At 51.1% G+C, this 27,886-nt stretch overlaps 1 protein-coding gene across 3 annotated transcripts; it reads right to left on the bottom strand.

Moving 5' to 3' along the window:
• Nucleotides 1–1,193: 1,193 nt before the first annotated feature.
• OVOL2 (ovo like zinc finger 2) lies at nt 1,194–27,886 on the bottom strand. 3 transcript variants are annotated; one of them, XM_082431721.1, is made up of 4 exons: nt 27,306–27,886; nt 26,434–26,639; nt 15,363–15,555; nt 1,194–1,877 (listed from the first exon to the last, which is right to left on the bottom strand). In XM_082431721.1, exons 1-4 carry the CDS (start codon nt 27,403–27,405, stop codon nt 1,564–1,566), a joined length of 813 nt encoding a protein of 270 aa, XP_082287847.1. In that variant the 5' UTR covers nt 27,406–27,886; the 3' UTR covers nt 1,194–1,563. The 3 variants fall into 3 exon arrangements, with proteins under 3 accessions (XP_082287847.1, XP_082287849.1, XP_082287848.1); XM_082431723.1 differs by lacking the exon at nt 27,306–27,886 and adding an exon at nt 26,744–27,097; XM_082431722.1 differs by lacking the exons at nt 26,434–26,639; nt 27,306–27,886 and adding an exon at nt 25,643–25,664.

Below are 27,886 nucleotides of genomic sequence, written 5' to 3'. Positions count from 1 at the left end.
GTTACGGGATGTACCACTTAAACTGCCCGGATCCTGGCATGAGGCCCTGCCCACAGTGGTGGCAGGGGAGGGGGCAGGGGGGAGAAGTAGGGAGAGAAGAGGGGAGGGGAGGAGAGGAGCAAGGGAGGATGATGGATGGGAGGGAGGAAATAAGAAAATGGCCTCACCATCCAAATGTTCCCAAAGAAAGATTTCCTTGACTTTCAGAGTGGAAATGAACCTGCGCACTCCGCCCCGGCAGCGCCCCGGCACAGCTGATCGGCACCTCCTACAAGTCAATCCCTCCCGGCCACAGGGGCTCCTGAGAGCTCTGGGTCCTTCCTCCGGCCCCTGCAGGCACAGAAGGACCCTGGAGACCACCTCTCATACTCCCCACCCCCCGTCGGCTTTATTGTTAACCTCCCACGTGAGGAGGTGCAGGTGGCCAAAGGTCACCTCGCGCAGCAGTCACATGCCCTGAAGGAGATGCTGACGCAGCCATCACCTCCCCCCCTGCCCCCCCTGCAGGGGCACTGAGGGCCCCCGGGGGCTCCTCATGCTCCAGCCTCGGCCCCACGGTGTGCACGGTGTCCCCGGTGCTGGATTCATGGAGGGGGGATGGCCTTCAGCCAGCAGGCCCGGTCCTGGAGGCCAGAGCATCTCTGCAGCAACACCCTGGCCCAAAGAGCATCTGTGAACCGCCTGCCAAGCTGAGCCCAGCGCCTCTGCCTGGCAGCCACGTGTGGGGCTGTCTTGTCACCAGTTGTCTGTTTACCTTTACCCAACGCTCAAGATGCCCTTCTTTTTTTTTTTTTTTTTTAATATTTATTTATTTATTTGGTTATGCCGGGTCTAAGTTGTGGCACGTGGGCTCTTTAGTTGTGGCATGTGGGATCTTTAGTTGTGGCATGTGGGATCTAGTTCCCTGACCAGGGATCGAACCCGGGCCCCCTGCATTGGGAGCAGGGAGTCTTACCCACTGGACCACCAGGGAAGTCCCAAGATGCCCTTCTTCAAACCCACCCACTAGTACAAAACATCAGCCCCCAAATAACCTGAAGTCGAAGGTCCCACGATAAGCCCTGGACAGGGAGCTACAGGTCAACGCTCTCCTGTTTCATTCTGATCAGGAAAACTTCACAAGGACCTTTCCTTTATTAAAATAATTCCTGCTAACTCTTTCAGAATAATAGGATTCATTTTCCCTGCTGGAGTAGCATTTCAAGTGGAAGTACTTTTATTTCAAGGCACCATATCAATCTCTCCAAGGGGTGTCTCTCTTAAGAACACCCCTGCCTCCATGTGTGAAAACCCTAAAAAAAAAACAAAAACCCCAAACCCCAGACGGTGATCATAGCCATCCACAAGCTTTCATTCACGTGACAGTGTTCCTGAGGATACAGGTTACGGGGGGCCTGAAGCCACTGTTATCACTGACAGCCTTGGAACGGAGCCCCCCATTGAGGCCCCCAGAGGACAGAGAGATGGACGGAACACTTGGACTTAGAAAGAGCCCGTGGCTCAGGGGGCCCTCAAGACCGGGAATCTGTAGACACGTGGCAGCGTTGGCATTCATGCCCTCTCCTACTTCTCCTCCTCCTCGCTCAGGTTGGCATTGCCCTGGAGCGTGGATGTCAGCTTGTTTTGCAAGAGGGCTGCCAGTTTCTTGGATGTCTTTTTGAGGAACGCGCTGCCCGGGTGGGCACCATTCACATGCAGGTACAGGTCCTCCTGGGTGGGGCCCGTGTAGCCACAGTCTTCACAGACGTACAGCTTGTCCCGGCGCTGCTTGTAGGCATACTGCTGCTGCACCCCATGAATCTTCTTCAGGTGGGACTCCAAGGAGCAGCGCTGGGTGAAGGCTTTGTGGCAGACGTCACATTTGTAGGGGCGAATGCCTGCAGGGTGAGGGGCAGACACAGCACCAGTTGGTCACAGCCCAGCCAGAGCCTCCCACCTATGAAGCCATTAAAAGTCATCCTGCACCACCCAACGGCAAAAAACCAACACCACGATTCGAAAACGGGCAGAGGAACTGAACAGGCATTTTTCCAAAGACGTACAAAGGGCCGACAGACACATGAGAAGATGTTCCCCATCACCAGTCATCAGAAAAATGCAAATCACAACCACGTAGAGAGGAGAGATCACCTCACACCTGTCAGAATGGCCATTACCAAACAGACAAAAGGCAACAAATGCTGGTGAGGATGTGGAGAAAAGGGGACCCTTGTGCACTGTTGGTGGGAATGTAAGTTGGTGCAGCCACTGTGGCAAACAGTATGGAGGTTCCTCGAAAACTTAAAGACAGACCTTCTATACGATCGAGAAATCCCACTGTGAGTATTTATCCAAAGGAAATAAAAACAGGATCTCAGAGAGATACCTCCACAGCCATGTCCACTGTAGCACTGTTCACAATAGCCAAGACATGGAAACAACCTAAGTGTCCACCAACAAATGACTGGATAAAAGAGGTGTGGTATATATCTACAATGGATTATTATTCAGCCAGGAGAAAGAGGAAATCCTACCATTTGCAACAACATGGATGGACCTTGAGGACATTATGTTCAGTGAGATAAGCCAGACAGAGAAAGACGAATAGTGCGTGGTGTCACTTAGATACAGAAAAGTCAAACTCCCAGAAACAATAGAAAAAGAGTTGCCAGGGGCTGAGGGGTGTGGGAAATAGGGAGAAAAAAAAAAAATCATCATGACCAAGGATGAGGAACATGAGGAAAATGATTAAGGCAGGAGACAAAATTGTCCACAGAGCAAACATAATAAAAACGGATGCATACAGCAAAACACCACCACTTGCCTGCCTTAATGTTTGGGTTTCAAAGTGGGCAGAGTAAACCTTGTTTTAATTTTAGTTTGGGTTTCTCTGGAAAAGGAGTTATTTGGGAGGTGCTCTCAGGAGGGGTGACCCCATGAAAAGTGACCCCATGAAAAGTGGGAGGTGACTCCCCACCTGCAGGGGAGGGAAGATGATGACAAGGGGGAAAGGGGTCATCCAGCCGGTCACCACTGTGGGCAACCAGAGTCCAAATGGCCAGGCAAGGTGGGGGACAGAGTAGAACACACACCTCGAGTTACCCTGCCCCTCGGGAGCTGGAGTCTTTTTCCGCCTGCTCCGGCAGCACCGTGGAGAGCGCCCTGGGTGGGACAGGTTCTCTCTCCCCAGCATGTACAGCCTGCCCTGGGGTAGAGTGGCCTCCAGCAAGGACATCCTCAGGCTGGGCTGCAGGTGTGGGCAGCAACGACATGGACGGGTGTGCCCAGAAATGGCAGGGGCCAGAGGACACTGATGGCGTCGGCTACAGTTAGGAAACCATTTCCAACCTAGCTCTCCTGCTGGCTTTAAAAGTGAGCCACTATTAGTGGGGTCTGCCTTGCAGATGGAGAGGCCACGGGTACCATAGGAGCAGGGAGCTCAGCCAATCAAACCACAGTCATGCACATGCCCACCGTGGGCACCCGACAGGGTGAGACGGGAACTTAGGTAAGGAGACCTCAGTAGGTGTATCTCAGGCTCTAAAGTGGGGGGGATTCAAGGAAGCATACAGTGTCCCATGAGCACGGAAGCCCAGAGAGGGTGAATGTTGTGCTGGGGGTCCGTGGAGCAGAGTGGGCTGCCAGCTCTCAGACCATCTCAGAGCCCAGAGGCCAGGAGGACCACTGCCCGCAGGAATCCCCAAAGCTTTAGGCTCAAAATTTAAGAGTATGTGAAAGCATCAATCAAGATAAATATTTTCAAAATCAAAATATATACAAAAAAAATCCATGATGAACAAGTTATCAAAAATTTAAGTAAGGACAGGATCCACCAGGGCTGCATGGAGTCATGTTGGAGCTTGAGGCGAAAGGGAAAATGTGCATCCCCACGTAGATGTTTTTATTTTTTTTTTTAATGGTTATTTTTTTCCCCCAAGAATGTTCGAGTTGCTGAAAAAATAGTGAAAAACTGAAAAACAGGTGTATTAAAATTCACATTCTAAAATGCTTAAATAGTTTATTTATGCAATAATGGGTTTTATCATGATTTTACTATCCTGGCTTTAACGGAAGCAAACTATTATCAAAAGATATTTTCAAAATCTACTTTTCTCGCTTAACAATATTCCTGGGGTACCATATCACACTGATCAGAATGGCCATCATTTAAAAGTCTACAAACAATAAATGCCAGAGAGGGTGTGGAGAAAATGGAAACCTCCTACACTACTGGTGGGAATGTAAGTTGGTGCAGCCACTGTGGAGAACAGTATGGAGGTTCCTCAGGAAACTAAAAATAGAATTACCATGTGATCCAGCAATCCCACTCCTGGGCATATATCCAGACAAAACTATAATTAAAAAACATACATGTACCCCTATGTTCACAGTAGCATTATTCACAATAGCCAAGACATGGAAGCAGCCTAAATGTCCATCGACAGATGAATGGGTAAAGAAGATGTGGTGCAGATATACAATGGAATATCACTCAGTCATAAAAAAGAATGAAATGATGCCATTTGCAGCAACATGGATGGACACAGAGATTATCATACTAAGTGAAGTAAGCCAGACAGAGAAACAAATATCATATGATATCACTTATATGTGGAATCTAAAATATGACACAAATGAAACTATCCATGAAATAGAAACAGAATCACAGACATAGAGAACAGACTGGTGGTTGCCAAGGGGGAGAGGGTTGGGGGAGGGATGGCACGGGAGGTTGGGGATAGCAGAGGTAAGCTTTTACATATAAGATGGATAAACAACAAGGTCCTACTGTATAGCACAGGGAACTATATTCAATATCCTACGATAAACCATAATGGAAAAGAATATCAAAAAAAAGAATGTATATATATATACTGAATCACTTTGCTGTACAACAGAAATTAACACAACATTGTAAATCAACTATACTTCAATAAATAAATAAATATTCCTGGAGATTTTCCCATATTGGTGCTTACAGCTTGGTTTCATTCCTTTTTAAGAGCACCGTGGCGTTTTGTTGTACAGCTGCACCCAAATCCCATCTTTTAAAAACTGTAGAGATTGAGGAAGCCCTGCTCCAGCCCACACTGTCCCATCACATGATGCTGACTTGAACGACCTGGTACTAAGGTGTAGTCCACCTCACATCACATCACCTAGGAGCTCGTTGGAAGTGCAGAGCCTCGGGCCCCACCCCAGATGTCCTGATCCAAGTAAAAGCAGTGGTTCTCAAATTTGAGCCCGAAACAGAACCACCTAGAGCTCTTGTCAAAACACAGATTCCGGGCCCCCCTGCTGGCGGATCTGGTTCTGGGGTGGGGATGAGAATCTGCATTTCTCACAGGTTCCCAGGTGCTGCTGAGGCTGCTTATGCTGGAGTCACAGGTCTGAAGCAACGCGTGGTGAAGCCTTAGGATGGCACTTGGGGTGTCTGAGGCAGCCAGGCCCCCACAAGTCCTCTCTTCAAGGTTAAACGTCCCCAGTTCCACACTGGTGGCGTGTGGAGGGGGGCCGGGAGAGCTATGTCTGTTCATGAAGTTTTTTCAGTACACAGATGACAAAGGAAGTCAAAATGGAAAAAAATACTCCCCCCACCCTCGTTCAACCACCTGAACAAATCGAGTCGCTTCCACTTTTCTTCCTGTCCACATCCAGAAGCTTCCATCCTTTCCTCTAACGTTCATGTGAAGAGAATTGTGTTAGCTCAATGCCGTGGTGGGGTGTTCCTCCAGCCCGCCCAAGCAGAAAGCAGGCCTGTATTATATTCCACATGTTTCAGAAAAACTGCTAAAAGAAACTCCTTTATAGTCCTCAGCACTTGGCACATAATAGGTGCTCAGTAAATCATTTTTAATTTTTTATTTTATTTTATTTTTTTTGGCCGCACCACGTGGCTTGTGGGATCTTAGTTCTCTGACCAGGAATCGAACCTGGGCCCTCGGCAGTGGGCGCATGGCGCCTTAACCACTGGACCAGCAGAGAATTCCTAATAGGTGCTCAGTAAATAATTTTTGAATGAATGAATGAATCTACAGGCCCAGGAAAAGAGAGGTCACATCTTGGGGCTAGTTTTCTACAAACGTAGGGGCTGTGAGGTCTCTCCACAGGAATACACCACGTAGGTTGCATGTCTGGGCCACAAGGGGCTTTGTGTTAACCAGGCCTCTGCGCCCACAAGGCAGCTGGATCCCACCACCTCTGGCTGATCAAGCAGCAGCCTGACTTCAGACCCGAAGCTCATCAAGACAGAAATTCACCCAGAGGCCAGCTACTCCTTTCAAGGGTGACTGGAAACAGCCCTCGACTATTTTAAAACATCCAAACTCAACTGGTGGGGAAACCAGCACACTGACACCAGGCTTTAACCTGGATTCTGGAAGTGGACGCTTCCAATCCTACTCCTGGGGGTCCCCACTCCCAACGGTGACCTGAGAAGGTGATGCGGACGGGGCTGCATGGCTTTGCCTGAGCCCTGCCCCTTGCAGAGGGCATCGGGCCAGGGCCAAGTCCACTCGCACGGTCACGTCTCCTTCCTCTCTTCATTCCGCAGCTCAGCCGAACCCTACGGGCACAGCGCCCAGCGGAGCCTGGATAGCAAGGGCTAGAGGATTTCAGAGCCCTGCGTCGTGCAGATGACGGCTAGGATGAGGATGACTGCGGGGGGGTGGAGGGGGGTAGACAGGAGGTCCCCACACCTCTAGTTATGGCAGTTAATTCTGACTTTTGCAAACCTGCCCTCCCCACCCCGCTCTGCAAACACCACATTCATCCCTTGCTCACTGGTGCAGGCAGACATGGTCACCCAGCAGCCGCCTCTTGGTGACTCTTTCTGGGCTGGGGAACAAGTCCCTCCCTCCTGGAGTCCTCCTCTCCCCCAGACTCGGGAGGCAGGGGATGAAGGGGGCCAGGGAGGAGCCCCAGATGAGGGGGACAGATACCAAGGCCTCCCTGACATTGGGCCTCGCCTGTCCTGGACGTGGGCGCTCTCGAGCAAAGGCCAATCTTGTCCGTGCCTGGAGTGGGATCCCGGAACCATCCCCGCACCAGGCATCATTAACCTACTGACACCTGCACAGTAACAGAGTCCAAGGCCACTGGAAACCCAGGCACCACCCATCGGCCACACATTAACTGAGTCCACACCTCAGTTTCCTCACCTGTAAAATGGGGATAATAATTGATACCCCTTGTAAGCCTGCTCTGAGGATTAACCAAGATCTCACAAGCAAAGGATGCAGCACACACTGAATATTCAACGGGATGCAGCTTCAACAGCTTATAATCCAGGTCAACAGAACGCAAATACGCTCTATTCAGAAGCTGGCTGGTGGGTATGTGAATATTTAGTATCTGTCTTTAAACTGTATCTATATGTACACCTTTTTGTTCATTATCTATTTCACAATAAAAAAGGATAATTTTTTCCTGTAATAAGTCATAATGGAAAAGAGTATAGAAAAGAATATATATACACATATGTATAACTGAATCACTTTGCTGTACGCCAGAAACTAACACAACATTGTAAATCAACTATATTTCAATTTAAAAAACTAAATAATTTTTCTAAAGGCTAATATTTTAAAATGTCATTCCTAGGCAGCTGGTGGAGAGAGGAGGGGACACACTTCCTTCCCCATCCACCCTCCAGACTATTGTGCTGCGGGTCTGTATCACCTCGAGCAGAAAATACTGTGTGTTGGGTTATCACAAAGGGTCTCTTCTTTTCAAATGTTCTATTCCTACTACCAAATCAAGCTTCATGTCACTCATCCCCAAAGAAAAGTCTTTGTCATTGGCGCTCTCTGCTTGCTGTAGCTAAGTCTCCTTTACTGAACTTTATCCAAACATGGACTTTAGCAAGGAGCTCTCTGCAGGTCTCCTTGTGGGAGTGGACATTTAGAGCAAACTCTTCAGGAGGCAATGTGACCACCCCATAAACATCATAATGGATCTACCCTTTGGCCCACTTCAGGGAAATTATCTACAAAAAGACTCACACAAGTAGGCAAAGGATTTACAAGAATATTTGTGGTAGTGCTGTCTAAAATTAAAAGAGAGAGACGGAGAAAGAGAGGAAGAAAGGAAGGAAAGAAGGAAGGAAGGAAGGGAGGGAGGGAGGGAGAAAAGAAAAAACCAACCCTGAAAATGTAAATAAGTGTCATCATTTGGGGCAAGAGAAAAAAATGACAGTGCCTCCATATTTGAAATTACGTCATAATCTCATATTAAGAAACGCTCTGACAACTATTCAAAAGAGTGAGGTATGTCTACCTGTGCAGATGGGAAACAATCTCTAAGATAGATAGTACACGAGAAAAGCAATGTGTGTTAAAAACTTCTGGGGAAAAAAAATTAAACGGTGGCTTGCTTTCAGGAGTGGAACTAGGGCTTGGCATGGAGAGGAGGCTTCTTTTTTTCTTTCTTTCATTGTTCCCTTTCAATATTATTTTTGGTAGCTAAAAAGTCAGTCAAAATAAAAGAGGGGAGAGTTTGGTGAGTGAAGAAGGCCACCCTACAAGGCAGCATTCAGCTCCCTCAGGGTGGAGGTAACTCTATTCTTTTCCCCCACCCGCCCTGCTCCAAACTTCTCCCAGCCTGCATTTTTCCCAATCCAATCAACCCTTCCCCGTAGGCTCCAAACAGACACCATTGTTTCCTCTTCTTCAATCAAGATGGGATTTGTTTGCCTTCTCCTTCTCAATGTGGCCCAGATGGAAGATAAGGCCCGAGGGCCCCACTAAGGGGGGCAGGGCAGACCCTGCGCTCCAGCCAGAGCCCCCTCCCCACTGCCCGGACCTCGGATCTGAATTCCTCAGCCTCCCTCCGTGGAACTCAGAAGCTTCCGCAGGAATGGCAGGCGCACCTCGAACCAACTCCTTTACTCTAGTCAGGGTCGTAAAGTTATCACCAACCCAGGTTATGCCTCCCTGGAGCCCTCACAAACCGAGCGGGGGACCCTGCACATGTGTGTGCCCTTTTCGACTGGTTACAGCAGCGCAGGCTTTCTCCCCTGTAGTCTGTGTATTGACTGAAGTCTTTTACAAAATAAGTAGTCACTTTACATACGAGAAAAATAAAATGCATTCAATGCAAGCTGTACTTGTCTGATGAGCCTGGCACATCTGGTCACAGTGGCGAACAACGCCCAGACCACACCTGACACCTCAGTAAACGTTCAACACGCCCCCAGGTGCCACTGGCGCTGGGGTCCCTGGGCAGCGAGGGGGGAGACACTCAGTGCTGAGTTTGGCACCTGCTGGTTGTTTGACTCTAAAAGACAGATTTCCCCCACCCACACCCTGCCCCCAGCAAACTCTCTCCCTCCCTGGATGGCCAGCTGGCTCAACCTAAAACACTTGAACAAATCCAAAAGAATATTCTCTAAAACCAGGTCCATGACATTTTTCACGGGCTATGAACTGAATATACATTCCTGTCTTGAAAGCGCATCCCTCCCACCCCCCCATCTCTATTTTGTCCTCAGGTGGGTCAACAGCCATAATGTCACACATTGGCTTCAGTGACCCTGTCAACTCCACTTAAATAGAGCAATTCCCTCTATTATGTGTGCAGTGGACCCTCTTGGTCCCCCATCAGGACCCCCTTTTCTGGGCCAGCTGTCACCTATGTTGGCAGCTAACAGTTCCTGGATGTCCCCTTCTCCAAGGAACGGGCACTGGGCAAGTGACCTGCCCACCCAGGGGAAAGGCAGCCTCTGACTCATATGGGCACAGAAATGTCCCCCACTTGCCTGGGGACAGGACAGGCCTGTAGCACCAGTCACACCCCAGAGCCCTGGTGGGATCAAGCTGGGGCCACATCCCCGCTACCCTGTCCTGCTCTCCCCTCCCTCACAGGTTTCTCCCAAGTGCTCTCCCTCAATAAATCGGTTTATAAGAATCGCCGTCTCAGAATCTGCTTCTAGGGAACCCAACCTAAGTCAATTTGGACTGAAAACAGCCACTCGTTTGCAGACGTATTTTCACAAAATGTTAACCGAGTTTCTTCTGTTCCAGTTTCTCTCTTCCAATCTGGACTCAGATGTCATTTGGCTGCTCCCCTCCCCCATCTCACACACACACACACACACACACACACACACCTCTGATCTACTCTTTCCTTGGTGAAGTCATATCCAAAAAAGAAGTCTTAATCTTTTCTTTCATCTGCTTGGATATTAAGGTAAGACATTTCCAGGCTCTGGTTTCCCTGGACCTTTTCCAAGAAGTTTCCTCGTGTTCTGAGTCTTTCCTTAGAGGCCCCGCTCTCTCAGGAGGAGACCTGGGGGAGGGGATTAATCCCGATCCCCGGTCTCCGGTCCCACTGTCTTTGCCCACCTCATCAACACTGTCGCTGCAGTTCTCAAAAGAAGGGTCCTGGGATCCCAGGTTAAGTCTTCCAATTAGTCATGGTCTGGCCCAACCGGACTGGGAGCAACCATAACCTTCACTCATCTGCCTACTGTATTTGTGAGAACGCTGTCCACATCTTTGCTTCTGGTCCAAACACATTTACTTGTAATTGTCAAGAGCCAAAATCCAACATTCTCGTCTCCATCAAAGGCAAAACCAAATTCCCAGAATTCTGGGTGAGATCTTTTGGAGCCAGTGAGGTGGTACACGTGAACTACAAAAAGGTCTGAGAAGCCCAGATTTTTGCTCTTTTTACTGATTATCCTTTTTGCACAGAGCTCAGAGCTTGCAGGGCAGGCCTCTTGCGCCAGGAGGCCAGGCCTGTCCCTCCAGCTGCCGCAGAGGGGCATCCCCAGAGCTGGGGCCCCTTTTTTCTGTTTGCCACCAGCTAGTTTGTCAGCAAGGCCTTGACTCCTCTTTCTGGTCATTATTACCTGGAGGCACATCTCCATCAGAAAATAAACCAGGGAATTTGTCCCACCCTCCCCTTCCTCCCGTGTCCACATGTCCATTCTCTACATCTGCATCTCTATTCCTGCCCTGCAAATAGGTTCATCTGTACCATTTTTCTAGATTCCACATATCTGCATTAATATATGATATTTGTTTATCTCTTTCTGGCTCACTTCACTCTGTATGACAGACGCTAGGTCCATCCACATCTCTACAGTTGGGAGATTAGAATTGACTTATATACACTACCAATGCATAAAATAGATAGCTAGTGGGAACCTGCTATAATGCACAGGGAGCTCAGCTCGGTGCTCTGTGACGACCTGGATGGGTGGGATGGGGGATGGTGGGAGGGAGGTCCAAGAGGGAGGGGATATAGGTATACATAGAGCTGATTCACTTCATTGTACAGCAGAAACTAACACAACATTGTAAAGCAATTATACTCCAAAAAAAACAACAAAACAAAAACGAAACAGGGAATTCCCTGACTGTCCAATGGTTAGGGCTCCGCGCTTCCACTGCAGGGGGCACGGGTTCGATCCCTTGTCGGAGAACTAAGATCCCATGTGCCTCGAGGCATGGCCAATTAAATAAATTAAATAAACCAGAGGGAAAATAGGTTCAAGACATTTCCATAATGCTATTTGTTGGTCACTTTAAGAGTCAAAATTATAATAAAAAAACTTTAAATCATTATCTGTAGATTCAATGACCTTAGAGCTATCCAACAGAGATTAAAATGCAAGCCATTTTGTAATTTTAAAATGTCCAGTGGGCTTCCCTGGTGGCGCAGTGGTTGAGAATCTGCCTGCCAATGCAGGGGACACGGGTTCGAGCCCTGGTCTGGGAAGATCCCACATGCCGCGGAGCAACTGGGCCCGTGAGCCACAATTACTGAGCCTGCGCGTCTGGAGCCTGTGCTCCACAAGAGAGGCCGCGATAGTGAGAGGCCCGCGCACCGCGATGAAGAGGGGCCCCGGCTCGCCGCAACTAGAGAAAGCCCTCGCACAGAAACGAAGACCCAACACAGCCAAAACTAAATAAATGAATAAATAAATTTAAAATGCCACATATCCAACTTTAAAAATAAATAAATAAATAAATAAAGCCCAGGCTGGAGGGTGCGGTTTGTGCCAGGCCCAAGTTCCTCTCTATCTCGCCTCTCGCAGAGCAAGCTGGCTTCTAGAAACTGAACTGGGGCGGCTGGCAAGGCCCAGCCTCAGGAAGGACGCTGAGTGAGCACAGTACTGAGGGGACGGGGACAGAGAAGGGGCCTGTGGAAAGCGGGGGACCTGGACTCAGGAAGACCAGCCGTCCCCAGTTCCTCACCTGTGAACTGCGGGTAACAAGGGCTCGGGGCTCCTCGGGGCTGTTGGACACAACAGGATAAAGCCGAGGGCCTGGCCTGCAGAAAAGCCACCATTCTGAGCTCGCTACCACCTGAGGAAGCTGTGCGGGCCTCCGCAGGCTCTCCCGTCTCTGCCAACACCCCCCCCGCACCCCCCCACCCCGGCTGCTAAGGCTTGTTCTCCCTGGCAGACACTGCTACCCCCCCACCGAACCCCTCAGCCTCCCACCAGGCCGGCTCGGACAGTCCCAGGAGGCCAGTGGCTTCCTGCCGCTCCTGCCCGATGATGCTCCCCCGAGGCGTGAGGCCTGCAAGGGGCTTCAGGGAGGAGCTGCCTAGGAGCAGAGGGTCCCAGGATGGACCCCCAACAGCAAGGATGGGAGTTGATGGATAAATACCCCACTTCCCACCCCTGGAGCAATTCTGGGGTTCATTGTGTGCATTCAGAGGGCCCCCAGCGGGCTTGAGCCCCAGTTGCCCCCAGTGGTAACCCACTCAGTAAGTAACTAGCTCTCACTGACTCTCCTTCCCTCTGTCTCCTCTCCTCATCCCCTCACTGTGCCCCCAGGACCATCTCCCAAATAAACGGCTTCACCCAAATCCTCGTTGTCAGGGTCTGCTTCTGGGGGAACCCAAACTAAGACATTCCCCATCTGCAATGCCCTTCCTGCCCCGTCCAACTGTGAAAATCTTGCTCACTCTTCAAGGCTCAGCCAAAAGGACACCTCCTCCGAGAAGCCTCCCTGGTGCCCCTGCCAGCAACAATGCACCTTCCAGGCCTCCCCACCAGCATTCGCCACTTTTTCTTCTGGCACACCTGCTGGTTTCCTTGGGTTACAGTCAGGGGTTTGGATTCTTTCTCCCTATGTTGGCTGAGTTCTCCACAAGTACAGAGGTGAGTCTTCGGGCCTGTCACACCGCAGGGTCCCAGGAAAACTCTGCCAACTATTTCAACATTTACCACCACTAATAGCTCATATTTACTAAGTGCTTACAATTTGTGAAGCACTTTATATGCCATTATTGCCCTGAAACCTCGCAGCCATCACCTAGGGGATAGGTAATAAAACCATGCCCATTTTAGAGATGGACACGCTAAGGCAAAAAGATAAGTAATGTTGACAAGGTTGCAGAATCAGCTAGCTCAGATCCAGAGTTCTTAACCACTGTGTGACCAACTCAGTGCAAACTCTTCCCTGAGAGCAGTCAGTCCCTAATATTTCTACTAATGGAGAATTAACTCAGTCACAGATGAGGCAGCTCCATGTTTACTCCAACTGAAGGTACCAACAGCTCACAATGCTCCCCAAGCCCCCTTCACTCTGTGGGGGAGTGACCACAGAGCCCACCAGGTGAGGAGTTGCAGAAGAAATAGGCCATGCCCTCAAGGACATCCTCAGATAGAGAGGAAAAGCTGAGAAACTCTCCAGGACAACCAACAACAAATGACGGCGTGAGTGGTCCCCAATTTCCTCCAGCTCCTTGGGCCAGTTGCCTATAAGCCCAGCTTTGCAGCCACTTGATGGGTCCATTGATAGCCAGGGGTCCCCCCGTCACCCACAGGACCCCCACCCTTCACAGGACCCTCTACTGCCCACAAGACCCTCCACCACCTACAGGACCCTTCACCCTCTATAGGACCCTCCCTAATCACACAGGACCACCATCACCCGCCACTCCCTAAGCATTCTCCCTGCCCCAACCCAGGTGTCAGCCTGGCCACACAGAGGTCAAACTTTTATAGAAGTCAGGCTACTGGTGCCTCTTGGAGGGAAGATGACAGTGACCAGAGGGGCAGGAGGGAGGGGGCAGTGTCTTATGGGGGCTGGAAATACTCCAGCCAGTTATATGCTTGTGTTCGCTTTGTAAAAAGTCCTACATTCTCAAACTATCCACTTATGATTTGTGTGCTTTTCTGGATGTATGTTACATTTAAGTGAAAATTTCACTTTAGAAAAGTTTTTTTTAAAGGAAAAAGAAAAACCCTTTAGTATGCCAGTCAACTCTCTAGGGTGGAGGACACCCTTCTGAGGCCAGGGAGGAAGCTCACGGCCAGTACTCTAAGAACAAAAAAGTGTGATAAGGGCTTAAAGGAAATCTGAATACAGAGGATCTGAGAAGGGCCCTGTGTGGCGGCTGGGGACCTGAGAGGCCCCCTGGGAGAGAGGAGTGGACATTTTCCCACCCCACCCCCAAAATGCTTAAGGAAACCCTAAACCCTGAAAGGGCTTGATGGGATTGGCGGGACTATAATTAGTAAATTCTATGAGGTTGTAGGGAGAGTGCGTGGCACCAGGACAAGACTGAATCGTTAGGATCAGATGGATTTAGATGAGATGACATGGGTGGGATGAAAAGATGGAGTGGGATGGGGTGGGAGGGGCTGGGACAGGATGGGGATTTGAAGAGGGGACCTAGACTGTGAGGGGCTTTACATGGAGCCCATCGAGACGGGGAGTTTGGATTCTGTCCTGCCCAGAGCTGGAGAAGGTTTTTTTTAGCAAGGAAATGGCATCTTAGAATTCTCCTCCCGGGATCGCTCTGGCACAGGTGTGGCCCTCGAGGACCAGCCTGGAGGCCAGGTGTCTCCTAGACAAAACTACCGAGGCTACAAAGAGCCAGAGGGGATGGGAGGGCGGCCAACGGGCACCCCAGGGCTGTCCGTGTAAGGGAGCTGGCGAGGACCCAGACCCGCGCTGAGCAAAGCTCAGGGTGGGGGCGACACTTGCCCACCCGCCCCCGCAGGAGGCTCGGGCAGCGCTAAGTCAGCTGCGTGTTCTCTTTCTGAGCTCTCAGGAGGAAGCAACGTGATGCTATTTTGAGACAGACTCACTTCCCGAGAAAGGAGCACAAAATACCAGCAGAGGGACCACGGGGACCACGTTCCAGCCCTCGGGCCGGCCAGAGGGCTGCACCGAGCGGGCATCACAGCTCCCAGGACACTTCCGGCCAGTGATGCACCGCCCATCCCACCGGGGCGAGAACAGGCTGAGAGCGGCTCGCAGGCCCCAGGGGACACCAATGGCAGGTGGCAGAGCCGGGCGGCCCGGCCCCGAACACCCCGCCCCGCGATTCTTCCGGAAGCATAGCTCTGCTCCAGGCTCCCGACTGGGTTCCTTGCGGGGAAAGACCAGGGGCTCTTGGCCGCGCCCCTCCCTCACCTGTGTGCGTGCGCACGTGCCTCTTGAGGTCGAAGGTGTCGTTGAAGCCCTTGCCGCAGAAGCTGCACAGGTGCCTCTTCACCTGGCTGTGGCACTTGAGGTGCCGGTTGAGCATGCGCTGCAGGCGGAAGGCCTTGCCGCACAGGTCGCAGGTGTGAATCGCCGCATCGCCGCCGCAGGTGCCTGTGGTGAACTGGGACAGAGACAGAGAGAGGTGAGGACCCGCGCGGGGCGGCGCGCCCACCGCCCGGTGCGTCTAGGCTGGACCTGACTCGGGCTCCCGCCCCCCCCTAAAAACTCCCAGCAGGTTTTGGCTTTGGGGAAGGTGGAACAAGGCAGCTCCCCGCCCACCCATGCTCCCCTTGGTACTCGGGACAGACCTCTGATTACCAGCTGGGCACCCCGCCCCCAGCTACGCGCCTACATTTCCCAGCCTCACAGCAACTCCTGCGGGTGGGACCACCTGTCTGGTGAGATACACTCTCTGAGGGGAAGGATGGTGCCCTGTCCCCTGATTTACTCCTTCCTACTCGGGAGAGCTCCAACAGCCACCTCGGACCCAAGGCGGAAGCCAGTGCTGAGGACGGAAGAGTAGAAAGGAAAGAGGAGTCTAGGTCTGATAACATCACGGAGCCCCCAAAGACAGCCACAGTCAATTCCTTCCTCCGGGCCAGCATCCACCAAGCGACTGTCTCCCCTCCCCCTGGATCTGGGCAGGGCCTGTGTCAGTTCCAGATCCTAAGAAACGGTGCAGCTTTTCTGTATCCTCCCTCTTGGAAGCCAGCAGCCATGAGGAAGCCTGAGCCCACCATGCTGTGGGGAAGCCCAAGCAGCCATGCAGAGGAGCAATGAGGTGCCAGGTATGAATAAAGACTCACTGGACCTTCCAGCCCAGCCAGGGCTGCCACCAGCTGAGTGAACAAACCTGGCCCAGAGGAAAACTGCCTAGCCCAGCCGTGCCCCAGTTCCTGACCCAGAATCATGAACAAATAAGATGGTCATCTTGGGAAGTGACTTGGTCAGGATCCCACAGCTTCGTTATCAGAAAAACTATAACCAAATCCCAGGTTCCGGACTGCCTGGTTCATTCTCTCAACCATGTTTGCTGCCTCAAAGGAAGAAAACAGAATCTCTAACTGTGTGATGAAAAACACCAGAGCTGATATATTCATTAACGGTTTCCTAGTTATCAGATCCTTTAGAAGATGGATCCAATCGTTCTGCCAAAATTCTATTCATAAAAGGACCTAAAAAACTTAATTTTCAGACAAACATTATTAGCAAGAAGAGTTGGTCTTTTCCTGGCTTAACACCTTCCTTGTCTCAAACACCCTCCTTTCATCCACCAGGGTACTGCCTTCTGCCAAGCCTCAGCTCACCTGTTCCCTCCCTGATGAGCTTCTCCAGCCACTGCAGCCCCTGCCCAAACTGGTCCCTGTACCCCTAAGACCAGCGTCTCTCAAACCTCAGTGCACACACGAATTCTCTGGGGGTTTTGTTAAAATGCAGGTTCTCTCTTGCACTGTTGGTGGGAATGTAAATTGATACAGCCACTATGGAGAACAGTATGGAGGTTCCTTAAAAAACTAAAAATAGAATTACCATATGACCCAGCAATCCCACTACTGGGCATATACCCAGAGAAAACCATAATTCAAAAAGACACATGCACCCCAATGTTCACTGCAGCACTGTTCACAATAGCCAGGTCATGGAAGCAACCTAAACGCCCACCGACAGACGAATGGATAAAGAAGATGTGGTACATATATACAATGGAATATTACTCAGCCATAAAAAGGAACAAAATTGGGTCATTTGTAGAGATGTGGATGGACCTAGAGACTGTCATACAGAGTGAAGTAAGTCAGAAAGAGAAAAACAAATATCGTATATTAACGCATATATGTGGAGCCTAGAAAAATGGTACAGATGAACCGGTTTGCAGGGCAGAAATAGAGACACAGATGTAGAGAACGAACGTATGGACACCAAGGGGGGAAAGTGGCGGGGGTGGGGGTGGTGGGATGAATTGGGAGATTGGGATTGACATGTATACACTGATGTGTATAAAATGCATGACTAGTAAGAACCTGCTGTATAAAAAATAAATAAAATAAAATTCAAAATAAATAAATAAATAAAATTCAAAAAAAAAAAAAAGTGCGGGTTCTGATTCAGGAGGTCTGGTGGAGTCTGGATCCTGCATTTCTAGACAGCTCCCAGGAGATGCCACCGTGCAGTCCATAGACCACACTTGAGATGTGAGGGACTGGCCCTCACACGGTTCAGGACTTTATTCCAACTCATTGCAGAGGCTTCCATCAGGCACGAACGTTTCCTCAACTGAACGCCTTATGGAAGCCAGCAAGCATTTGCGCAGGCTCCTGGCCCCCATGCCCCGAGCGCAGATGAGGGCCGTGCACGGTCAGAAAGTGTTGGTGGGCAATGGCTCACAGGTGGCAGGAGGCGAAGACCCCAGAACTGGGCTTTCCAGTCAGCCCCCTCCACCAGTTCATTCTCACTGCTCCATCTTAGTCTCAGCCAACACTGATGTGTGCCTGATCCGAGACAGGGCCTGTGCTCAGAGCACCAGGATGGCTTGTCCCCAAGAAGCTGCCAGTCTAGTCGGAGAGCAGACCGGGCAACAGGCCACTGCCATCGGGGAAGCCCCGGGTGCAAGGGGCGGCTGGGAGGGGAGCCTAGCCCGGACAGTGGGCGCACGGGAAAGTGTACCCAGAGAGGTGAGTTCCTCAGCCAGGCCGTGGTGAAGAAGAAGATGGGGGAAGGGCAAGGAATATGCCAGAGAGGGCGCTGGGGAAAGGGGGGCTGTGTGTGGTCCAGCCTGGCCAGCCTGAGCCCTGGAGAGTAGCTGATGAACAGAGCTGAGGGAGCAGAGGAGCAGAGAAGCAGAGAAGGGCAGGGCCCCCCTGAGGGCTCTACCTCGGGGGCCCCAACGACTGTCAGAGGGCGGGGGGGGGGCACATTGGAAGATACAGGAGGACAACCGCAGGGCTTGAGTCTGATGACCCTCCTGCCTCATACCCCACCTCTGCCCCCCAAAGGGGTGGGGCCTGGCAGGGCCTGAGGGAGACCCAGCTGTGCCCAAGGCTTTCCCATCACAGGACAGGTCATGGTCTCCTCCTAACCCGCAGTCCCCATTCTGGTCACTGCCTCCCTTGAAGGGATGTGAAAAGACTAAATATGGCCCAAGTCTTGGCAAACAAAATACCGTGAGCTTCTCAAGGCCAAGTCTACACAGGATAAAGGTCATTTGAGAGGTAGTGCGGCTAATAAAATAGAACAGAGGCACATGACCCTGGTAATTCTGATGAAAAACGTGAAGAAAGCTAGAACTGTCTTGTGAAAGCCTTGCACCATGTGCCCAAGGACTCGCCAACTATGGTTCCAACCTGAACCCTTGTTTACTTTAATCCTTTTGGTAATCTCCTATTTTTAAAATGCTCTGCATGTAACATGGATACCTCTTACTACAGTCCAGGATGGAAATCTCAAATCACTGGCATCATTTGGTTTGAAAAGAATAAAAATGTTGAGGGCAGAGGGGATGGAGATCAGTGACCATTTAAGGGAGTGCAGGGCCAGTGGATCATCTGACTGAGAGAGATACAGAAAGCTTTTTAACACAGGGGAGAAAAAGGGAATGAGGCGAGGGGACTGGAGAGGGAGGGCACCCCATTCTCAGGGGAACTTCCCTCTGGTTTTCTCAGAGCAAAAATAAAAGATCTCCAATTGCCTCAGCAAAGGCAGTGCTCCCATTTCTCCACTTTTCACAACATGGACAACTGAGTCAACAGAAAATGCTCATGTAGAGAATTCCCTTAAGGTGCACCCTCCAGCCCATGAAGGGTTGTTTGCCAACTATAAATGTATTTCTGACCAATCCAGACTCCAGACATTTATGAATTATATCCAGGCGTCTGAAGAGAGCCTTTTCAAAAGAAGATGGAGGGTTAATTAAACAGCAAAAAGATCATGGCTGATGAAGCCAGCTTCTCCCAGACTTGTTCACTTTTCAGAGGAAGGAAAAATTCCTTCGTTAGAAAGGTGAGAGTCCTTATTATTCAGCCATAAAAAAAGAATGAAATCATGCCATTTGCAGCAACATGGATGGACCCAGAAATGATCATACTAACTGAAGTAAGTAGGACAGGGAAAGACAGATACTATATATCACTTATATGTGGAATCTAAAAAATAATACAAATGAACTTATTTACAAAACAGAAACAGACTCACAGACAAAGAAAACAAACATAGCTACCAAAGGGGAAAGAATGGGGGGGGAGGGATAAATTAGGAGTATGGGATTAATAGATACCACTATATATAAAATAAACAACAAAGATTTACTGTATAGCACAGGGAATTATATTCAATATCTTATAGTAACCTATAAAGGAAAAGAATCGGAAAATATATATACACATATATACATATATGTATACAGACATATGTATAACTGAATCACTTTGTTGTACACCTGAAACTAACACAATATTGTAAATCAACTATACATCAATTTGTTTTAAAAAAAAAAGGAGAAATTCCTAAGAATTCCGCAGAAAAATATTTGGAGGATAAATTCCTAAACATGAAATTTATCCCAGAGTGTACTTCACATGTGCCTTGAAATTTGGTCTGTGATAGCAAAAAGCTGGAAACTACCTATATGCCCATCAATAGGGACTTGTTAAAAAAAAGATGGTGTAACCGTATAATAAAGTAGCTAGAAAAGGACAAGAGTACCGACTGCCAGTCACATGAGTGAGCCCTCCTGGATGTGCAGCCCAGTCAAGCCCCCAGGAGACTCCAACCCCACTGCCATCTGACTGCACCCACAAGAGAAACCCCAGGCAAGACCCACCCAGCTGAACCCAGTCAATCCACAGAACTAGAAGACATCATAATAAAGCTGCTAAATTTGGGGTTGTTTGTGAAGCAGCAATAGAACACCGGAACGGTGATAGATGTATCACATTCTCTCTAGAACACCAGAGCTGCCACATTTCTGAGTGTTCTCTCCCAGGATGGGCAGCGTGATACAGAAGACACCCCTGATTCCTGAAATGATGCCCCACGTGCCGGAGGACTGGCAATCTCGCCTCGGGTCACCTGTCTGCTCACTGGGCCATCTTTATTATGTTTACACAGGCTTACACCTACCACTCTACTTCCTAAAAGTCCAAAATAGGGTTAACCAAACTACCTTGTTACTCTACTCTGCAAGGGGTAGACCAAAACTAGTTACATCTTTGTCATCTGGTCACAAAATGAGTGGGGTGGAGAGACAAGAAATGCTGAAGATCAAATAAAAACCTAGACCTGGATGGCTGTGTGATGTCATTTAATATCCCTGGGCCACACTTTCCCACATATAAAAATAATAAAATGGGATTAGATGAGCTCTTTTCCTAAATTCAAATCCTGCTCTACCACCTACAGCCTGGGAAGTAGGCAAGTTACTCAACCTCTCTAAGCCGTAATTTCATCACCCATAAAATGTGGACAATAATGATACTTGCCTGTTGGGACTGTTAAGGAATTAAATAAGAAAAGCTATTTTAAAAAGACTGGTTGCTAGGGACTTCCCTGGCAGTCCAGTGGTTAGGACTCCGTGCTTCCACTGCAGGGGGCATCGGTCCGATTCCTGGTCAGGGAACTAAGATTCTTGCATGCCGTGAGGTACAACCAAAAAAGAAAAAAAAAAAAAGACTGGTTGCGCCAGTAAATGCTAACTCTTAGAGTTAGACAAGCTCCAGAGTCCTGTGATCCTAAATAAAAGGTAATTGGTCAAAACCCATTGTTTCTCCATTTGTCTTTTGAGTTTTTCTCTCACTGATGGAAGAAAAAGGGAACTAACCTTCAGTGTGGGTCACCAGCCCCTAGTCCTTCATCTGCGACTCTGAAATCCAAATAGCTCTGAAAACCAACATTCGCTCCTATCTCCCTTGGCAACAAAAGTGGAAGCTACCCATTTGGTGTCAATATTCATGTTTTGATATGGAAAGTATTAATGTGTTCAATTACAGCATACCGCTCCAGACACTGTTATCTTCAGAAAAAGCTTAATAGTCTCACCCTTAATCCAAAATTAACTCTCCAAAAGGCTTATTACTGAAGTGAGGAAGCTACCACAAGGATGGGAGGTGACATCAGTCTGGAGACTAATTAACTAACTGGAGATTAATTCAGGGCAAGAAAGATGAAGAGAGATAGCAGTTCCCCAACCCTGCAGCTTGGCGCTTTCTTATTTGCTGTCCTGTTTTCTGCAGGATCTCGGCTTTCATTTTAAAAAACACACAAAGTTCCCCTCTAGCTCTTCTAAAAAACAGGCCTGTGCAGCAGAAACAAACCCATCATTGTATCAGAGCTGCTGAAGACTTCAGGAGCATCCAGGGAGGTAGGGACCTGGGCTGGCCCTCTGACCAACTTCAAAAGCTGGCTAAGGTCACTTACCTGTCAACTTCTAAAGGAAAAAAAAAAAAAAAAAATCCTGTATTTTCTGTGGATGCTTCCACCAGACAAGTTCCTTAAATTAATGGTCCTGTTTCCTGTGGGAGGCTACCGTGAGTGCAGGCTACCTTCCGGTGGCCGCACAGACGAGACTTCCAGTGACACATCTGCTTATGCCTGAGCGCTCAAAACATGCTAAGCGTATTTCCCCAGTTCCTTTAGGATAAAAATTCCCCTGCTGCTCCTATGTACCACTTCCTTAAGCTTCACAACTCCACTATATGGCAGAATGCAGAACCTTCCCAAATGCAGAGATGCTGAAGGGAACATATCCTAATCACCCAGAAGAAACAGATTCAAATAGCTGAAACCCGCCTGTGGCCACAGGACGTGTAGGTGCCCACACTGAGATTTTGATGGGGCTTGTTGTCTGCAAAACGTGTGCCTGCACTTCCCCGGGACAGGCCCATGGGTCTGGGCATGACGTGTGGGAGAGGCAGGGATGAGTCCTGTGGTTTGTCTCACGTCATGGTGAGAAACTGCTTCAGTTCCTTCATGTCAGGCTGTCAGTGCTAATGGCTAAGGCGTCAAAGGTGCCTTCCACGATGCAGTACAACAACGCTAAAGAATAAGGAGCCTTGGGTTGGGCTTTGCCACTAGTACCTGTGAGGAACTCAACAAAACCTCTCTGGCTTTACCTTTCTCCCCACAAAAATGAGGAGATTGGACCACATAAGGGTCCCTGAAGTAGATCCTGTGGGTGGACACGCTCAGCCTCTATTCCTGCTCCTCTGGTGGGCCTTCCTGTACAGCAGAGGCTACAAAGCTAGGCACTATATTTCCCAGAATCCCTGGCATCTGTGGTCTTTAGATGTGACTTGGGTACCACCAGTTACATGCACCATCAGGAGATTTGACTTCGGGCCTGAGTTAATTGAGCCGAGGCAGGTATGTGGCAATTGTTTCACACCCTGCATTAGCAGAAGCATCGTGATGCACGACAGCAGCCAAAGAGGCCGCGGCTGCAGTTCCCTAGGTAGCCCAGGTCTGTAGTGTGGCTCTGGGAGTCACTCCTGGGAGCTCAGCCTGGTCTCTCTTTAGCCCATTTAGTACCCTATAATTAACCACTGTCTGCTTAAGCAAGCTACAGTGGATTCTGTTTCTGCAACAAATCCATTCAGACCCTTCCAACCACAAAAACCAACTTCACCTATATTCCAGTTAAAAGCTGGTTGCAGTTAACACTTACATTGTTCTCCTATTCCTCCTTTTTCCCCCTTTAAATTAATTTAAGCTTTTTCAAGCATCCATTCCAAGCATTTTTCCCTTTTTGTCTTGCTTCCTATTTTCCCCCAGATGCTATTGACTCCTTCCCTGCCTGTATTCCTCTTCTATGTTGACTTATGTCCTCCTATGAGTCAGGCATTACTGCACCGGGTGCTGAAAATACAAGCTCAGCAGGAATGCTCCCTGCCTTTGGTGGGTCTAGAGTCAAGAAGAAAAGTCTGGTCAGCCAAGGAGATGGTCAGTGAGTTACAAGACTGGTGGGGGGAATTGGGGCATCCAATTCTGTCTTGGGAGACTGAAGTCAACAGGCAGGGAGTTAGGGATGGGGAACAGGCAGGGAGTTAGGGATGGGGCTTATGTTCCCTTCCAAATATCAAATGGGTGGGTTTTAAAAAATACTTAAATCCAGCCAGTCCAGTTGCTAAATCCCTGGTCCCTGCTGTAGGTAACAAAGTAGTGGACATTAACAAAACTTGCTATGACTCACTATCGGCTAACTCCCCACTGGGCAGTTTATACACACGCAAAATTGCTCAGCGTGTTGCCCCCATTGTCTCATGTAATCTGCCCAATGCTCTGGAGAGGCCGATTCTCTTATTTCTCTATTTTACAGATCAGAGAACTGAGGCTCAGAACAGATAACGTATCCCCAACCAGAGCCGGTGAGATGGACCCAAATGAGGTTTTCCTTCTCAAAAACCTTCCAGAGCCCCTCCTCTGCCCCCACGGGAGCACGCACACGTCTCGGCTTGGCCCCTTTACCATCGCAGCCTGTCCTGGCTACATGTCGAGCTCCTCACCTCGACTCTCCCTGACCCCAGGCCCATTTCCCATCCTCCCTCCAGCTCTGAGTCCTGTCCTTACTCAAGCTTTGGGCTCAGCCCATACTACCCTAAAGCGTACCTCCCCCTTCTCCCACAGCCCTCAAATCCACACCAAGAAACCTTCCTCTGCTCAGAATGTACTGCATCTTTGCTTGTGCTTCTAGTTGAGCATTCACTTTCCTGTAATAGGGTTAATAATTAATTTAGTATTTGTGTCTCTCCACCAACCCAAATAATTCTAGCTAGAGTTATTGGACACCTACCATGTTTCACGCTTGAATCATTTATCCTCACAACTCTATGAGGTTTCATTACTTGTTTCATTACTATCCCCATTTTACAGGTGAGGAAACTGAGGCCCAGAGGAACTAAACTAGAGCCTAGAGCCCTAACCATTACTGTCAGAAGATTCTGGAACACCAGTGTGGCAGCATCTTTATCTCCTGGCCGCCTTGTGCACAGCAGGCACTATATACTGTTGGATGGGATGTAGCTTCTCTCTGCCCTTCTCTGGTCCTAAGAACCAACTGTCCAGTGAGTGTCTTCAAGTCACTGAAAAAAATGCATCATGCTTGAGTGGCTTCCCCCTCTTATGGTTAGGAAACTAATTCTTAGACAGTTCAGCATACTTTGCATAGAACTCTACAGTTACACAACGTGCTAAGTCACGGGCAATTGGACCAGTCATTTGGAAATGGCCAATACCACAGCTGATAAGTCTGTAGGCTTGGAGCATTGTAAACCCAGGAGGTCTTATGGAAGCAGAGAGGGAGAGGGAACCTGAACTTCGTCCTCAGTAAACAAACAAAAATTCCTCTGGAAACCTTGTTAAGGGTTGAGGAGCATACTCTATGCCCTACCCCCCACCCCTGGGGTCAGCACCAAAACAAGGATCCTGGGAAGAAGATTGATTTATTCATTCCCTTAATCCAGGGCCCCAGTGGAGCTGTTTGCCTGGGGTGGCAGAGATCTCCTAAAATGGTGGTTAAGGGACTGGATATTTTTCCTGTGCCACCTTGTTTCCAGGGAAATCTGGGCAGTTGGGGGACAGAGGGTAAACTAGCTATAGACCACCCGAAAACAACGTTGCAAATTGGCCTTCCGGCCCGGTGATAAACATGCAAGTGGGATACTTTGCAGAATTTCCTGGAGGGCAGACCTACAGGCCTCAGGCAAATTGTCCCTCCCAGTTAACCCCATCAGGCCCAGAAAAGCCTCCCATCAGCTGGCTTTGAACCTCGGGCGGCGCACTTAACACTAAGCAGGATGCCCACACCCAGTCCGAAGCATCCTTTAAAGGTGTCTTTTTTAAGGATTCCAAGCTCAAGCCTTTAGCCTCAATTCATAACCAAATGCACGCCAGCCCACCACGGAGCCAAGCCCCTGGAGCCAGGAATATGCACAGGGGAGGGAAAACCTCTCCCAGGAAAAGTAACGGAGGAGGCTTTCGCAATCCACAGCGAACCCTAGGGCTTCCGCCCCATCCCGCTGCCTGGGAAGGGGGGCTTCGGGACCACCCTGGAGCGCCCAAGAATTAACACCTACACCAAGGGCCTGAAGCCCGAAAAGGCTCACACTAAGGCCCACCTGGCTAGGAACTGGGGTCATGTGATTCCTAAAACACCACTCCCAGGCTCCCGCCGTCCGTGAGTCAGTGGAATGGGACGGCTTAATCTTAGAGGTAGCGGATACCTTTGAGCAGGCAATCATGGAAGTTCCACACAGGAAAGCGCAGATGGGCGTCCGGATAAGCTGTGGCCTACAATTCCAGGAGGCTGGGTGGGGGTGGGGGCTGAAGCGCGAAAATAGAGGGAAACAAACACTCCAACCCACTGGGGGCGGGGCAATGGGCCAATTTGCAGTTGAATCCGTTTATCCGTGAACATAATTCAAGAAGATTTGACAAACACAAGTTTAAAGTGCCCGGCACAGACCTCGTGTCTAACGGGCACTTCATAATTGGCACTGGGAATAGTTGTGATTGTGAAAGACCCACTGTGTGCCAAGCTGCCACCACTGCCTCCAGAACTCGAGGAAGGGGGCGAAACTCAGAATTCACAAAGCTCTAAGAACTGCACCTCAGAGGAGGGGATCCCGGGGCCTGGGGTCCCTTCTTTCCCACCCCGGGAACTCCGACGGCCAGGGTGTTCTTCAGGCCCTGCGCACAGAATGGGCTGCTGTGGGGAGGAAGCTGTGCCTGAGCCTTTAGGCAGCTCCGGAGGCCACGCGGGCGGCCTGTGCCCGTGCGGGAAGCCAGTCTCCGGGGCGCAGCAGCGCGGGCGACCGGCTACCTGGCAGGCGGGAGGACGCGGGGAGGCGCCCTGGCCGCGACCCAGGGGCAGGTGCAGGAGCTGCGCTGCGGGCGCGCTGGGTGCTCGGGTGCCGGGGCGTGCGGGCGGGCGCGACAGGGAGAGGCGCCGGCCCCGGGAGCCCGACGCCAGGGCGTGGTGCTGGTGGCGGCGGGGGCAGAGTCGACATCGTACCTTGATTTTCGACCTGGCGACCGGGCGCTGCTTCGCCGCCAGGTGTCCACCGGGGACCTCGCCATCGCCGGGCTCGGGGGCGCGCGGGGACGAGCTGCTCTCCGCGCCTCCGGGCTCCCCCGCGCTGTTGCTGCCGCCGCCGCTGCTGCTGCCGCCGTCGCTGCGGCAGTCCTCGGGGGGGTCGTGGAGCAGACGGCCCAGGCCCACTGCGGGGGAGGGCCGCGCCCCGACACACAGACACGCGGCGTCAGGCCCGGGCGCCCGCGGCAGTTTGACCTGCGGGCGGTGCCGCCGCCGCCCCGCCCCGGACCTGGGCACCTCGCCAAGTGGGCAACGCCGCGGGGGTGGGCGAGAGAGCCCCAGACTCGGCCTCCCGAGCGAGCTCAGGGCTCTGGGAGCCGCTCCTCAATCCCAGTTCCAGCGCCCACGAGGAACAGAGGGCCCAGCGCGGCTGGGGACCCGCGCGCCAAATTTCCTCTCCTTGGGATGGGGGCGGGGGCCCTGGCCTCGACCCACCCAGCCCCGGAGAGGCTGACCCATCCCTGTGCAACCCCACGAGGACGTGGGACTGAGGGTTGCCCCTACTGGCCCCTAGCCCCCCTCCCGGGCCACCCCGGCCCGCGCTGCAGCCAACGGTCCCGCCGCCGGGCAATTAGAGGCGCCCACTAGGGGGAAGGGGGCGCAGGGCGTCCCAGGTTCCCAGCCTCTCACTCTCGGTCCTCCCGCGCCTCAGTGACTTCCTCCTCCCCCTGAAAGAGGGACATGGGGGAGGGGGAGAGTCCAGCCCCGGGCGTTGAGCAGAGGGGACCCGGCCACCCTTGCCCGCACCCCAGGAACCCGGCGCCCAGGCCCGGCCCCGGCGCGGCGCTCACCTGGGATGTAGGTGTCTGCCCTCTCCTCGTCCGGGAGCTCATCCCAGCTGCGCACCGAGACCCCCGGGCTCCTCCTCTTCACCAGGAAGACTTTGGGCATCGTGGGGCCCCCTCCCCGGACTGCGGCCCCCTCGTCCCGGCTGCTCCCCTCTAGGGGCGGCGGCGGCTCGGTCCCCGGTTCCCCGCGGCCAGAGCCCACCTTCCCGCCCGGCCGGCCCTCTCCCTCCGCCCCCCGCCGCGGCGCGGCCCGGCCTCTCCCCCGCACGCCCGGCGACTCCCAGCCTCCCGGCTCGGCGACACCTATGCCTTAAATCGCGGATGAGACCACGCCGAGGAAAAAGTTTCATAAGGTGGAATAGAAAAGGCACCAGGAAACTTGGGAGTGAGCATGCGCCCTGCAACATAACGGTGTCAACAAGCTCGCTACCTGTCCGACCGGTTCCGGCGGCCGGGGCTGCCTGTTCCAGCCCTTCCTTCGGCACGAATGTTTGCAAAAGAATTTAACGTCTCAGTCTTCCCCCCTCCCCTTCTTAAAAAGGGAAGAACGTTTTTCTCTCAGCCCCCTGCCCCATTCCCCATCA

Source organism: Balaenoptera physalus (genome assembly GCF_965194825.1).
Source record: "Balaenoptera physalus genome assembly, chromosome: 16".
NCBI classification, from domain to species: Eukaryota; Metazoa; Chordata; class Mammalia; order Artiodactyla; family Balaenopteridae; genus Balaenoptera; species Balaenoptera physalus.
The sequence above is the reverse complement of the archived record's forward strand: the minus strand, read 5'-3'. Positions and strand labels throughout refer to the sequence as shown.